Source organism: Melospiza melodia, chromosome 15 (genome assembly GCF_035770615.1).
Source record: "Melospiza melodia melodia isolate bMelMel2 chromosome 15, bMelMel2.pri, whole genome shotgun sequence".
NCBI classification, from domain to species: Eukaryota; Metazoa; Chordata; class Aves; order Passeriformes; family Passerellidae; genus Melospiza; species Melospiza melodia.
In genome coordinates this window covers 10,389,407-10,405,347 of record NC_086208.1, presented here as the reverse complement: position 1 = coordinate 10,405,347, position 15,941 = coordinate 10,389,407, and the positions used below count along the sequence as shown (strand labels likewise).

General features: G+C 52.0%; 1 protein-coding gene across 2 annotated transcripts in view; it reads left to right on the top strand.

Moving 5' to 3' along the window:
• The first annotated feature begins 7,721 nt into the window (after positions 1 to 7,721).
• SHC4 (SHC adaptor protein 4) overlaps positions 7,722 to 15,941 on the top strand; it is a 28,962-nt gene continuing 20,742 nt past the window's right edge. For both annotated transcript variants that reach the window (XM_063169746.1, XM_063169745.1), the window contains exons 1-2: positions 7,722 to 8,982; positions 15,766 to 15,836. In XM_063169746.1, the coding sequence (XP_063025816.1) occupies positions 8,413 to 8,982; positions 15,766 to 15,836 (641 nt within the window). In that variant the 5' untranslated portion in view covers positions 7,722 to 8,412. The remainder of the gene's footprint in view (positions 8,983 to 15,765; positions 15,837 to 15,941) is intronic.

Here is a 15,941-nt window from a genome sequence, read left to right as displayed (position 1 = left end):
AGGGAGCCGAGCCCCTCTCCGCAGCAGGGGAGTGGCTGAGGCAAAAAGCAGCGTGAGCAGAGGGCTCTTCACATGGATCCCAGCCCTCTGGTGTCACCCACCGAGTCGCTGACAGAAAAATATTAGATAGAAAAACCCACCCTTCTTCAGAGACCCTGGGACTGAAGCAGGTCCAGAATATTGAGTTGGGAACAATGTTTTACTTAAGAGGAAATGAGCAAGGATAAGCACAGGTACTTCCAAAAGCTGGGATTTCTCTCATACTCTACTGGATGAGAACTTCACTTGACCTCCCCTTATTGTTGGAGAGATGGATGAAGTCACATTTGGAAAATAACAGGAAGTTCCCTCTTTGTTGTCCCCTCTTTAACTGCTCACCTGTGACAGTGTCATTACCTGGGTTGCAGCTCCCACATGTGAAAATACCTATAGCAGTTCAAAAAGCATCAAGCTTTGTCCTGTAATTCTGGAGTTTCTCTTTATGAACCTGAACTTCATGTTTCAGTTCTGTTATTGCAGTTGTCTTCTGGTGGAATGCTTCTGTTACAAACCTCACTTTGGAGGTTCTGTGACTTGCAGTCAGAATTACTCCAGCAATTACTCCTCTTGTCTGGGTTCAGCCTCTGTCTTCTCTACCTGATAGGAGTTTGGAAAGTACAGAAAATGTGGGTGGCACAGTGTGACCTGTGCTATGGAAATGACCAAAAATTAGTTACCCTTATGCCTCTACAAACTGAATTTTTTTACTCCCTCTTCATTTCCTTGCCATTTAAGAAATACTAATGTTGAGCAAATTTCCTTGCCTCTGGTGAGTTTTTAGGTGGTGCTTTGCACTTCTGCACATACCAAAAAGGCACCACAAGAAAATAATTGCTCCTGCTAAATTCCTTCAGGCAGCACTGCCGTGCCTGTGCTCCCACAGCAGCATGGGCTCTCCAATACCAGCTTATAGGGATGGGGCTGGAATTTTCTCAATCTGTGTCCACAAAGTATGGAAAGACCCCAGTCAATCAAACTGCACTAAGCAAAAAGGACAGCTCCTTGGACTTGCTTTTAGATTTACACAGGGCTTTGTTAATTTTTTTGTTTATTGTTGTGGGATTTTTTTTTTTTTTAAGTGCTACTGGGCAAAACCAACCCATCCCACAGGAGCTGCTGCCAGCTGCAGGCTCTTTGCCTCAGGGGCTCTTTTGAGTTAGCAGGTGCAGGGGAAGCTGAGCTGGAATGCACTTGCTGGGCCCAGCTGCAGCCCCAGCGTGCTCCAAGCTGGTGAAGGAGTTTCTTCCAGGGAGCCTGGGGAGCTCCCACACGAGGCAGAGGCGTGGGGGCTCTGTCTGGGCACCATGAGAACACCCAGCTCTCTCCTGTGGTGGGTGATTACTCCTCAGTGAGTAATGAGGAATTTAATCATCATGTAAGGCTGATAACAGACTTGTTCCTCTGCAAAGGGAAATGGGAGAGGGGCCATGGGATGGACTGCATGTCCCACAGTTCTCTGTGTGGAGCTGTGTTTGGCTTTGGCTTCCTCTGGAGGCTGCAGCAGCACTGCTCACACCCACAGCAATTCAGTCTGTGTTTACAGGGAAAGTTAATGCGTGTCCACACCAATGTAAAACAACTTCAGCCTTCTATAGGGCTTTGTACTGCTGTAGTAGGTTACTCGTTTCTTGCAGTTATAAAGCAATAATAAATGTTGTCACTCAAAACCTTTGGGGGTTTTGTACAGTTGTTGAAAAAATTGTAGCAAAAGTCTTCCTGTTAAGAGGTATCTCAGGGAAAAGAACCCCAAATGTATGTTTAGAGCATTAAACTCCTTATAATGCTTTTCCTGCAAGTGAAGGTCACATTTTCAGATGCATTCTGCCCAAGAGTGTTGTTTCAAGGTCTTGGGGACTTCCTGCCTGCAGGTGTGATGGTAAGTGTCTCTTCTATCATTGATTGTCTTGAGTGATAGGTAAGCACCAGAGAAGTGAGGATGTTTGGCAAAAAAAAAAAAAATAAATATATATATAAAGCAAGAAGCAGCTCTTGGAAAGTTTTTGTTATGGAGGAATGTTGACTGTAGAGGAAGAGAACAAAGTAACAAAAAGAAGTGATTGGAAATGCCCCCACGTCAAGGTTTACTTTCTGATTTTTTCCAAGTTAAAGGCAATGACCAAGTACAGAAGTGGCAGATGCTGAACAAGGGTACTTCCTTCAGTGTTTCCTTGGGTCTCCTCTGCACACCAGGAGACACTGGGAGAAGTTCAACCCTGTTGTGGGATTGATTATTTTCTAATATGGGCGAGTGGATTGCCCTACAAAAATACAGATTTAAAGATAATTGCAGGAGAGGATGGTTCCCTGTCTGCCACCACAAGGATACCAAGCCCTGTGATGCCACGAAAGCATGACTGCTCCCAACTTCCTTTAGAGCTGACATTAGTTTAGTGATGCTGTTGCTGAAATTTGTTTCATGTGTGGGTTATTCTGTTGAGAGGAAGCTTTAGGCTACTTTGGGCTGAAATTTCTCTTTTCTATTCCTCCTGCTGTGTGCTGTGTCCAGAGCTGAACCCAGTCATTAGACTCTTAGTGTGCTCTTTGAGGACTTGGTACCCCAGATGCCAGGTGATGCTGGGTTTTGCTCATGGGCACTCAGCCTCCTTGCAAGCAGTGCTGAGGGAGCCCAGCAAGTGCTGCTGACTGTACCTTTGGGCTCTCAGTCTGCAATCCCTTCAGGAAGCAGTGGTTAGGGCAGTGTGGTGTTTTCTGATGTGCAGCAGCTCTCACGAGCTCTTCTGTCTTGGAGATGGGACAGTTTAGCACAGGTGCCCCATGCTGTGCTCTCCCCCCGTGCTCAGCTCTCTCTGTTTATGTTTGATGGCTGCTTTCCCTCAGAGCTCCAAGGCCTGGCTCTGTGCTGGCTCTTGAGCAGCCTTTAGACTGGATCTTGGGCTTTTGCACAGGACTCTCCGTCTTGTTTCTGTTCCCCTGAGCTCTGGGAAAAGACAACAAAGCCTAGCAGTGTTTGAAGGAGGAGGGGAGGAGGTGGTGGTCCTGCCAGGCAAAGAGGATATAAAACCAGAGGGCATGGAGCACATCCAGCTCAGCCCTGTTGCACAGCAGGCTGGATCCTTCCGTGCATCCTGCTGGATGAGCTTTGCCCAGGTGGAGCTGCCCTGTCCCACTGCTGTCTCAGAGCTGCAGTTTTGGAGAGAGCAATGTTGCTGTGGCTGCTGAAACTGGGCTGAGCTAAACACAGCCTGGTGCCCAAGAAGGGAAATTGCTACTTGACTTTTTCACCCTAGATTTCTGGGATTAGCTAGAATAGGACAGAAGCACTGATAGTCTAATCTCTGATTTTTGTATCTAGGGCCTTTGTCCTCCCCAAACCCAATAGCTCTGATCCCTGTGTTTTCAGCCCAAGCAAACCCTCTCAGACTCTCCTGGAAAGTAGGAGGGGCTGCAGTTGTCAAACACACTTGGTTTTATCTCATTCAGAACAATGGGTGGGAGATACAACAGTGAGAATGATTCAACATGGGGGAAAAGAAATTTCTCTCAATTGAAATAAAACAGTTTGTGTGTGTGTGACTTTCTCTAGAGAAAATAAACTGCTTCAGGCTTCCCAGAGGTGGCTGCCACCACGTTGCTACCTGCCACGGGATTTTCCTGCCATTCTGTAACAATTTGCTGATTTCTGCCAGGATCAGCCAGGCATGTAAATGAGGAAGTAAGGCAGATCAGCTCGGTGCACCTCAGTATGAGTTGACTCTGCTGTTGCTATTTATAAAGGGGAAAAAGTCCCTTGGTCAGTCCATGCTCTAACAGAAAGGCCAGGCTCTGATGCACGGGTTGCAAGCAGCATGTGAAGGCTTCCTCTGGGCTGCTGCGAGAGGCAGCTGCTGGTGGGGCGCGCCCTGCAGGAGTGTGACAGCGCTCCCGCCGCGTGGGCTGCCCCCACGCTCCCGCGGGGAGACGGCCGGGATGGGATGGGCCGGGATGGGATGGGATGGGATGGGATGGGATGGGATGGGATGGGATGGGATGGGATGGGATGGGATGGGATGGGATGGGATGGGATGGGATGGGATGGGATGGGATGGGCCGGGATGGGATGGGATGGGATGGGATGGGCCGGGATGGGATGGGCCGGGATGGGATGGGCCGGGATGGGATGGGATGGGATGGGATGGGGTGGGATGGGATGGGCCGGGATGGGCTGGGCCGGGATGGGATGGGATGGGATGGGATGGGGTGGGATGGGATGGGCCGGGATGGGATGGGGTGGGATGGGATGGGCCGGGATGGGCTGGGCCGGGATGGGATGGGATGGGATGGGATGGGATGGGGTGGGATGGGATGGGCCGGGATGGGATGGGATGGGATGGGATGGGATGGGATGGGGTGGGATGGGCCGGGATGGGATGGGATGGGATGGGATGGGATGGGATGGGCCGGGATGGGCCGGGATGGGCCGGGATGGGATGGGATGGGCCGGGATGGGGTGGGCCGGGATGGGATGGGATGGGATGGGATGGGGTGGGCCGGGATGGGATGGGATGGGGTGGGATGGGCCGGGATGGGGTGGGCCAGGATGGGATGGGGTGGGCCGGGATGGGATGGGATGGGGTGGGATGGGATGGGATGGGATGGGCCGGGATGGGGTGGGATGGGATGGGATGGGATGGGATGGGATGGGCCGGGATGGGATGGGGTGGGATGGGATGGGATGGGCCGGGGTGGGCTGGGCCGGGATAAGCTGGGCTGGGCCGGGGTGGGCTGGGCTGGCTGCTGCTCTCCTGCTCTCCCGCCCTCCTCTCAGCTGTTCCCCAGCTCACCACGAATTCTCCCGTCCCCAGCGAGTGCGGAGTGCCCCCGCACAGAAAGAGGAGGTGGGGTGGTGCCATTAGGATGAGCCCTGACCCCCAGATCTGAAACGGAGCCACTGCCGAGGGTGCCCGAGGCTCCAGGCTGACACCGCTGCTGCAGCCAGAGCTGCTGCCTGTGCTGATGCTGGGGATGTGGCTGCTGCTGCCTTGCCTCCTGCTCTGCAGCCCTGGGAGGGTGTCAGCAGTGGCTGGAGCTGGTTCGCTGCCCCAGCCCTGTGCTTACACCTCCTGTCCCCTCTGGCAGTGCCTGGCTGGGGCTGCTCACAGCAGGCTCTCCTGCAGCACCTTTGAGGCTGAGAGGCTGCTTGGGGCTGTAACAGGGGGTGATGGAGGGCTGGGGTGTGATGGGTGACAGAGCTTGAGGCAGAGGTTTCAGCTGTGCACCATTGGGCCATTCCCATGTGTGGCACAGCCCTTGGCCAGCAGCCATGGGAGGGGGAAAATGGTTTTTCCCTGGGTTCTGCTGGGGCAGCAGCAGGGGTGGGCAGAGCTGGGAGGGTGGGGAGCCCTGAACACAGTGAGCAACAGGGAACAGGGAACTCGAGCTGTGAGCAAGAAACACAGGCTCCTTTTAGACAAGGCTGTAGGCTCACTTTCACCAGTGCTTAAAGGAGCTTTGTTCGCTGTGCTGGTTAGAGGCTGATTTCCCAGTATCTTAAACAGAAATCTTGTTTTAGCCTTGAGAAAAAAAGCTTTTTAATTTATAAAGGCATGGCATTTTTCTTTTCCCTGCTCTCCCTCCTCACAATGGCTGGTATTGCTTGGACAATGCTGCTCTTTGCAGCCTTGTCCAAGGGGGTTCTGCTCTGAGCTTGTATTTCCTGATCACTGCTGAAAGCAGAGCTTGTCACAATTGCATTTTTCTCTGGAACCTGCAGTAAAACACCAGCCATTCTTCACCTCCCACACTGTGATCACACTTGCTGGTGCCTGTGAGCAGAGAAATGCTGATTAAAGTGCCAGCCTCCCTCGTGTCTCTGGAGAAGCCACCCTAAGCCCTCCTGGCACCCTGAGAGGGCAGCAAGGCTTTGGTGCCATGCAGGGCTCCAGACACAGCTCATGGGTGATGGGTGAAGGACAGGCTGCTGCATTACTGTTTCTTTTTCTTGAAAATGTCCCCTTTCACCTCACAGGTTTAAAGCCTGCCCCATTAACCCTTTTCACCTGCCAGCTCCTGTTAGAGCAGTGGGACATGGAGGGGATTGCAGCTCCTGCAGGCCCAGCAGGGACCCCACTGCCCATTTTTACTCACACAGGCAAAGAAGGCTCAAATCACCTCCTGAGGAAGAATCAGCGGGCAGGCTCAGGAGATGAGGACCTGAGGCACAGGGGAGTGTCCAGGTCACCAAGTCATACTCTCCTGGTGCTGTCATCTATGCCAAGGGGCTGCTGTAAGGCAAGGAGACCTTTGCTATGTGCTCAGAGACAAGGTAGGAAGGATGGTAGGGCTGATCTTGCACAAAGAGGAAATTTGGCTTGTCTCTTTGCATGTGTTTCTTGGCAGTAGAAAGAAGGCAAATCTGGGAGGTTCCCCAGTATGGAAGCCTGGGGCGTCAGCGTCTCCCTGAATGCTGATTCTCATTGTCCCCTCCATGGGAAGCACAGTTTGCACTCCCCTCCTCATCACCAGTGTGGGGCCCATGGCCTCTCCATCCCAGTTTTCCTTCCAGCCATGTTGATGTCATGTTCAGCATGGCACTGAAATGAAGGAAAAATGCTCATGCCAGGAGAGATTCTGTGCTTTATGTACAATCAGTAGTGCTGCTAGTCACTTCTGAATTTTCCGTTCCTTTGTGCTCAAAGCCATCATTAAAGCTTCATGAGAAATTAGTAATTCTTTTTAACTTGTGGCTGGTCCAGGTTTTGTCTTTGGGTTTGATTTTGTGAGCAGCCATCCTCACCAAAATGGGCTCATTCAAAGCAGCCACTTCCCCTTTGAGCCACATTTCACCAAAAGAGTTTGGACTGGTTTTTTCCCCTCTACTTTACTGTGGCAATTATTGCATCTCTAGGATTAACAGCAGCTTTCACACAAGGGGTAAAACCGCGGAGCGGCTGCGATGAGGTTTCCCTGTGACAGAGAGCTGTCACGGGCAGGGCGATGGCAGCGCGGCCTCTCCTGGGGCTGATGCACAGCCCTGAACGAGGCCGCAGCACCGCGAGCACGGGGAGGGTGAACTCAACACGGCAAATGTGGGGAGAGAAATCGCCTCAGCTGAGCAGGGAGCGAGGCGCTCCGGCCGGGTTTCCGAGCCCCGCCGTGCTGAATTTCCCTGCGCGGGGGTCGGAGCCCCGCACGGGGCCGAGCCAACTCGTGCCCTGATATTATTTTCAGAGAGTAACGAGGGTCCTGATATTTTCAGAGAGTGAAGCAAACCTGTCTCGCTCCTTGGCTGCCGGCGGTGCCCGCGATGCCTGAGGGGATGCCCCGGGCCGGAGCCGAGGGCAGGGAGCGCAGGACAAGCCCGTCCTTTCCTTGGCCGGGCAGCCAGGGAGGCATCGCAGCCCCGGCTCCGGCTGGGCCCCGGCCCTTGGCTCTGCCCGTGCAGCCGCGGAGGAGGGATGGCCGCAGAACGGGGATTTTGGGGGATTTTGCCGTTTTTAGGGCATTTTTGGGGTTTTGGGCACCACCCCGAGGGCCCCTCGCGCCCCCTCTCCCCCCGCCCCCCGCGTTCCCCGCGCGCTGAGGGCGCGTGAGCCGGCGGCGGGCGGTGATTGGCTGCGAGGCGCCCCCCGGGGGCCGCCGGGCCGCGGCCGCGCGCCGAGCGCCATTCACGGCGCTGCCCGCCCGCACGCGCCGAGCCCATTCACAAAAACTTCATTCATAAAACCGGCGGCGGCGGCGGGGGCGGCCCGGGCGCTGCGGAGCTGCTGCCCCGCTGCGCTGCGGGAAACGGCCCCGGGGCCGCGGGGTTCCGCTGTTTCGGGATTATTATGGTGCTGAAGGACTTTCCAGCAGGAATTAGCCAGACCGACGCTGCTCAGTGTTTTTGGAAAGAATCCTGGGTTTGCGCCTGACGGCGGGGCAAGAGCTGCAGCGCAGGGATGCTCTTCGCCTCTGGGGCAGCGGCGGTGGAAGTGCAGAGAGCCGGGCACCTTACGGGGTTCATGCCGGTCTGAAAACACCTTTGGGCTTGTAGCTGTCTTGATCTGCTTTGTGTGGAATATGCTTGAGCTTTCGTTGCAGCCAGGACTCTGCAATTATTGATGCTACAGCTGTGAATCTTCAGAGCTAGGTGGGATTTATTGCCTGGTTTGAGGCAGCAATGAAGGCAGGTTTGGATAGTGGCTCTTCACCTTAAGCTGCTGTACCACCGATGTGCTTTCCTGTATGCTGCTTTTATTTCTGCTTACAAAATGCCAGATGCCCATGCAGTTTTAAGCCTTGTTCTTTGAGGAAAATAAACCATTCAAGAGGGAGTCAGCAAAAATATCCTATAGGTTTCTGTTTTGAAAATTGTTTGACTTGCTTGATTTCCATATAATTTATCTACAAGAGCTAATTTATGCAAGAATATCCAGTTACAGACCTGCCAAGGCTATGAGAGAACGCAGCCAGCAGAGCCTCGGTGGACACGTCCTGTATGTAGGGTTATTCAGACATCCAGGAATGCTGCACAGGGCTAAGTACAGCCGATTCAGGAATGATTCCATTACCTCCCTAGATGAAGGTACACAAAATACGTCTTTAAATATCAAAGGTTCTTCCTCCTCTTCCCACTCTTCAACACCCAATTTACTGGCAGAAGATGTGTCCCTGGGGCCGCAGGACACCTGCACCACGCTGTGCACGCTGATCCCCCGGATGGCCAACATCAAACTTGCCAATCCCTCCAATCTGCCGGGCCTGAAAAGCTTCTGCCTGGGAACCAAAGAGGTGCCACGCATTAAACTCACCGAGTGCGTTACCATCCCCAGCAGCCCCACCTCGCCTGAGATCAGCTGCCTGTCGGCCTCCTACCCCCAGCCCGACCTGGACAAGCTGGTCCTGGCCCCAAAGGCAGCGGGTGACTGTGCTGAGGAGGCTGCTGTGGGCAGGCAGGACAGGGGCCTGGCCCAGAGCAATGACAGCACGTACAGCCAGGAGCCAGGAACCACCTACAGCGTGCGGGTGAGTACATCCCCTGGGCTCCCATCCTCTGACAAAGCAAACGGCTCAGCTGGCTGCTGGGTCACCTGCATTTTCCTGCCTCTAGAGTCCATGCCCCAAACCACTGCGTTCTCCCATGTAGTTCCTGTCTTTTGGTGTCCGTAGGGCTGTGGCATTGAGCTGGGGGAGCTAAAAACACCCCAGCTACTTCCAGAGGTGACACAACATCCAATTCCAAAGGACTGTCTGTGGACTCTCTGAGAAGTGCTGCTGAAACACAACTGAAACGGGTTACTTTGCATGTTGGAGGGAAAAGGAGGCCCATGAAAGGGCCTCCCATCCCTCACAGAGAGCAGCTCCAGGCATTAGGTGCGTTCTGGCCCACGCTGCTGACATTTGTCAGGGAGGCTGTGGGGCAGGCACTGCCCAGGTTGTATTTCCAGTATGGTTTTCTGCTGGTCTTCCTTTTGTGGGCAATATCTCAGAAGGGGGTTCACTGGCAGGAGCCTCACAATGCAAAAGGGAGATGCTTTTTTCCCCTTCATCTTCCTGGTTATGTGGCTCCCATGGCTGTGGGCCTGCAGGGAGAGCCAAGGAGAGTGCAGGAATATCGCTGACATGTCCTGGCCAGAATCTTGGTGGGTTTTTCAACTAGCCCTTTCAATAGTAACAGCAGATTGGTAAATAAGTAACATGGGGGTTTGGGCGTTTCAGCATCAGAGGATGTGCAAGGTGAGAGGATGAGCAAAGCACTCATTTCCCCAGAGACCACCAGACTTCTTCAGTAGCTGGTGATGGGCTCAGATGGGCTGGTAAGTGGCCAGGGCTGCAGCACGGCAGGACTCTGGTGCAGAGGGATGGTTTTACCTGAAGGCAAAGCGAGGCCACGAGACCAAGGGCTGGGCATTTGGAGCTGCTTCCAATCCTTACCCTCTAGCCCTGGCCCTCCTGTGTGTTTGGAGGCACTCACTCTCCCCATGCAGCTTCTTGTGCCCTGTTGGGGTACAATCCCAGCTGGGATTGCTGGGATCTCCACAGAGACCCTTTTAGGAAGCAGGGCAGGTCCACGTTATTGGGACTGCTGCTGCCAGAGATCTTTGGCCTTAACAGCTTAATCAGAGTAAGAGGAGGATTCAGCAAGTACATGGAGAGGATCTACAGTTATTTTTGAAAGGCAGTAATGTGGTGAATTAGAGAAATGTTGTAGGGCAGAAGCTGTCCCCTGCAGACTGCAGTGAGGCAGAATTTTCCTTGGTGTTGTTTTAACGAGGGGCCGTGCTGGGCTCATTGCATCCCCTGGGGAAGCAGCTGTGCAGGGTGTGACTGGTGGTGGCAGGGCACCTGTGTCACCAGCCACGTGTCACCGGGGCCTGCTGGGGAAGCTGAGACCCATAATAGCACCTGGTCCCCCCAAATGCTCGTGCAAATAACAAAGAGCCCAAATACTAATATTCCAAGAGAAGCCTGGACAGCTCTGATTCTCATGCTGTTGTGTTTCAAAATACACTTTGTACACAGATTGCTGCAGGCTTTCCCAGGGGGATATTTACCATGTCCTTGTTCACATTCTACCTGTTAAAAACCTCCCACAATGCTGCCCATCTGGGGCTGAGGTTGTCTCTGAAGGGCACCCATAGTGGCCATGGCACTTATCTTTCCTGCTGGTGTTTGTTATGGCTGTGATGAGCCCGAGGAATATTCCAAGAAGCACTTGCCATCCTTTCTCTTGCTTGTTGGGGAGTGCCAGGGATGTGTCTGCTGCTGGGAAGGAGGATAAGGTCTGTCTCTCAGCACTGTCCTGCATCAGTGGTTTCTCTGAGAATAGCAAGGATGATGTTTACTGAACCTAACATGGAGTAAAGCTCTGTACTTGAGCTTAAATCGAAGCATGAGTCTTTGAAAGATGATTGGTTTTTAAAAATTATTTAACTAAAATATGAAAAGGAAATACTATTGCCAGATATTTCATAATAAAACCATTATAATAATGTGGTAAAGGTTGTCTGCAGCATCCTTTGTTTCAAAGGGCTTTTAGCAATGTACAGGTTGATCCTCTGCTAGTGGTTTGATGGTGAATGCATACAGATACATGCCAGCATGTATGTCTAAAATCAGCCACGTGTCTCTAGATTAAAAGGAGCCTGACCATTTCCAGCATGCTAGTTCAGAATTGCATGAACTGCACCCTGAAGCACGTGTGGGCACCAGTGCCCTGCTCAGCCCTGCTGCTGGCCACGGGGGATGCCACAGGTCAGCCTGCAGCAGCTTCTCCTTGCCTGGGTGGGGAAGGGTCCAGCACAGCCCTTTCCTGTCCTAGCTTGCTACCAGTGCTTCTTCCACGTTCAGGGCGGGGAAATATTGTGGTGTTTGAGCTGCAGCCACCTCCGTGGCGCGCAGCACCCCGACACCGCCCCCGGAGAGCTGCTCTGCATCGCCCGTGGTAAATAAATAACTCCGGGCGTCTGCAGAGCCGGGGCTCCCGCAGGAAGGAGCCGGGCTCCGGTGATTCATGGCTCCAGCCGCAGCTGTGAATCATGAGCGGGGTGCCGGGCGGTGCTGCTGTGCCGGGCTCGGGGTTTGGGGTTCGGGCTTTGGGCTTTGGGCAGCCTCGTCCCACGGAACGCGCCCGGCACCGGCACCGCCCGCGGGGCACCCGCGCCTCTCGGGGATCGACCCCTCAGGAGCCCGCGGGCGTCCAGGCCATTCCCCTCAGCACAGCCGGAGAACCGGCACAGGGTGGGTTGGGAACAATTCTGTTAGAGACCTGGCTGAGTGCGGTGCTGCAGAAAGTGGTTTTTCAGAAAACAAACTAAAATATTTTTATATATCTGTATTTATGATTTTTCCTTAGGTTTTTTTCTTTTTTAACTTTAAAAACTGTGAATGAAAGAGTCAGACTTTCCCAGAAAAAAAATTCATTTATCAAAAGCTATTCTTCTTCACAAAAAACCCCGGCTTGCTGCCCTCAGGCTGTGCTGCATGGGCATGAGGAGTGGGACAGACCAAGGGCCTGTCTGTCTGTCTGTCTGCACTGCTGCTGCTGCAGGGGGGAAGATGAGAGCAGGGCAAGCACATGAGGAGAGTTAGGCTAGGTTTGTGGGTTTGTGTTTAATGATCTTTAATGGGCTCCTTTGATCCTTGAAGGTATCTCGTGTGTTTTCCAGCTGGTTCTGCCTGGATTTTGTGCTGTCTCACAGGTGCCCTGGGGGTACCACCCACGTCTGCAGTGGTGTGCTGGGGGGTGCCTTGGCCTCTGCTTCCCGTGCTGGGGATGGCAGAGGTTCTGCTGCCTTTGCTTTTGGATCTGGATGGGGTTGGTGTTTGCTGGAGGAAACCAGCGAGGTTCAGGCTGAGGAATGAGCCAGTTGAATGTCCTGCAGGGTGCAAACCTGGGCCAAAGTTCTCCATTAGCTGCCTGACTAGTGGCTGCTTACAGAGTTACAGAGCACTTAGCCCAGCACAGTAAACCCTGCTGTGAGAGGCAGGATGAGCACTGAGCTGGCTGGCACAGTGCAGTCTGTGTGCTAGCAGGAGCAGAGCCACTGCCAGGGGAGCCCTGGTGGTCTCTGCTTTCCAGTGGACACAGTGGCTTTCTAACCCCAAGGCTACCACAGGGAGCATCTAAGGAAGTGCTGAAAAAGCTTCCCTACCAAAACTCCAGTAATCATGCTTTGCTCTGTCCCCACATCCCTGGCTGGCTTCTGTTGTCCATGGAGGGAAGGCAACACTACCTTCCTGCTAGGGTGAAAGCAGAGAAATCTCACAACAGGTTCCTGAGCCTGGCACTCTGCATTGTCCTGCCATGTGCTGCTTATTCACATGGGCCCTGCCTGGTGCCTTCTCATCTCCTCCCACGCAGTCCCTCATCCTGTTTGCAGGCACTTTCTGTCATCTTATGTCAATAGATGTGGAAAGGTGTGTGCATCTTCAGTAACTGCTGTTCTCTCCTAGTGGTGTGGGGAAATGCAAGCCAGCCCCAGAACACCCTCTGTACTCAAACACCAAGGGACAAAGCAGTCCTGGTGCCAGTGCTCTCACAGCCCTTTGCAGGCAGACGGGATATCTCTGCACACGTTGCCATTAGCGGGGCCCTTCCCTTTCCAGCAGGGGCCAGTGAGTCTTTCCTTTCCTTCCTAAGAGCTGCTGCTTGTCTTGGCAAGAGCTCTCCATCCTGCTGCTGACAGAACAGTGGGTTCAGCATCCTCTTTCATTAGCCATGTCAGATCTTCAGCACTTGGCTTGTTTCACTGTTGGTGTCCTGTTTTTCTGTAGGTGGCTGAATTCTGCAGTAACGTCTGTGCTTGTTGCCCCAGGCAGGTTAGTGCACCCTTGGGCCTGTGTCCAGCTTCCCCCAGCTTGCCCAGCAGCTCAGTGAAGGGGGTCTTGCCTCTCTGTGGGCTTCAGAAGATGAACATCCCTCCCTGTACACCCCCTTTGGACCTGGTTTTCACAACAGCACCTGGTGAACAGCTTGCACTGGAGCAAGAGCTGTGGGCTGCTGTGGCTTCCTCTCCCAGGCACCTGTGGTTGCTCAAGCTTTAGCTTACCCTTCCTTGCAGCAGGAAGGATGGAGCTGGCCTTGGCCCTGCATCACCAGAGAATCCCATTTTAGTTTTCCTGGGAGGTGCTGTTTGGGGTGTACAGGACGGAGAGTGGGGGCACCACCTGAGCTGGAGTGTGGGTGCAGAAGTCTCTGAGACAAACATTGTCCTTCTCTGCTGCCTTCCCCTTCTTTTCATGCATTGATTGTGCTGCTACTCATATTTTGCTATGGAGGGGTTAATATTTTTGTTGATTGTTAATTTTTTTTCCTCCTTGGAGAGTGTCTTTTGTTTTCTTGAATAGGCTTCTGCTATTCCGTTGTCCTTTTGTGTGCTCCATGGGCTTCTCCCAGGCTCTGTGACCCTGACTTGCTCTGCCCCAGCCCCACATTGTCCCCCTGCCCAAGGCTCTGCTGGTTCTCTGTGCCTGTGATGTGAGTGTTCAGCCATTTCCAACTGTGCCAGTTCAGATAACCAGTGACAGCTGAAATAAATGAGAGATGCAGTGAGGTGCCATGTTAATGCACTTCCCTACTCAGGCTTTTAAAGGGAAAAAAAAAAAAGGTCTTTTGTGAATCATTGATAAGTTCAGCTTCACTCAGGGTCACTTATGCAAAAACCTAATATTGATTTTTCATCTTTGCTTAGAGTAGCTTCCCACGCATCTGTTCAGGATGCAATGGGGACTCACTTGTCAGCATATGACTCACCTACTTCTCTAAATTATTTTTTTTTCAAGGATAGAGGAGCAGCCAACCAGCTTACAGGATGCTTGACCTTATACTGTAGGATCAGAGGTCGTTGCTGTGCTACAAGCTGAGGCTCTAGACATATTTTCCACATTTGCTTTGTTCCTGTTAAGCAGGAATATCTTTAACAAGGCAGATAGCTCTCAAAGTCATTAAATGTTCATTAGGGAAGCAGTTCTGCCAACCTTTCAGATTCTTATTGATGTCCTTCCAGGTCTCTGACCTAATTCTGGAGTTCTCCCAAGGGTTACATTGCTATTGGAAAGAAAGCAAAATAGGGATAATACAATTGTTGTGGAATCCCTGACTGCACATATAACATTCTCTTTTTCACACACTCATTTCTGAAAGTCTCCAAAGCTGAAACAGATACCTAAACCCACCCCTCTCTGGATGGCCCAGCAGAAAAATTGATTTACAGGCAAAGTGAGGCAGAGGAACTAAATATGGTACCTTTTTCTGACACAGAATGCCTCCTCCATCCCTTCAGACAAAGCACAGAGCATGCATGACCCTGCCTGGGTTTTCCAAGTTGTCTCTGTGTCCCAGAGGCTTTGGCTTTCTGCAGGAGAGATCTGCACAGGCATGCTGTGACTGCAGCCCTTGGGCTCTGTGTGAGCACTGCAGGATGGTCCCAAGAGGAAAAATGAGAGACCCAGACCTGTGCCAGCCCGTTGAAATGAAGAGATCAGACTGCTTCAACAACAGAGAGATTGACATCCATAGAAATGCTGAAGGATTAGTAAGATATGGTTGGGGATATGCCATCACATCATTGATATTTCTGGGAATTAGTCTTATACAAATCCCAATTGAGAATAGAAAAAGCCCCAGCTCTGTCCCATACAACAGAAGTGTGGCAGTCAGCCTTTCATTTAAAGCAGGTCAGTTGTTAGTGTAGGCTCTTAAGAGCTGTTGCTATGAGCTGGAATTGCAACTTCACATCCTTCATCTTGTGCAGAGGTTGTTTGTCATCAGATGTAGCAGCGTGGAGCCAGTGGTTTTCTTTGTGGCCTGTAATGCCTCCTTCTCTCTGAAGGGACACTCAGCTCTTCTGCATGGGGGCTCTGAGTGCATTGGTCTCGAGGGGCTTCCAGAGCCTCTCTGCTCCTGAGGACTCTGTTCTCTCCAGTATTTCCTCATGTATTCCTCCCAGTTCAGTGTCACAGGCTAATAAGTGAGAGTAAGCAGAAATGGAAAAAAAAGGAATAATTGGATTTTGTGTTCCCATAGTGCTTTGCTTTTTTTTTTTTTTTTTTTTTTTTTTTTTTTTTTTTTTTTTTTTTTAGTGCTATGGTGTTTAAGCCATTGGTATCTTTATTGCCCTTCTCTACACTTTTTGTAAAACAAGATCTATTTAGGAAGCAGCTTTAGGATGGCTGATTTGATTTTCCATTTAGACTGTGGTTCTGCATAAACTTAGTGGACAATAATCACATTTACTTCCTCCTGAGATCCTCCTCTTACTTGTGTACCAGATATTAACAGTCCTCCCTTTTCTCTGTTTTCCATAGTACATGGGCTGTATTGAGGTGCTGCAGTCGATGAGATCCCTGGACTTTGGCACACGAACACAAGTCACCAGGTAGGTGGTGTAAACCTGAGATTCAGCCCAAGAATGAAAAGCCTGAGTGCTAATTTTTGTGTAAAGCTGAGGGTGCGTGCCAAGCTCGGAGACAATTCTGAATAG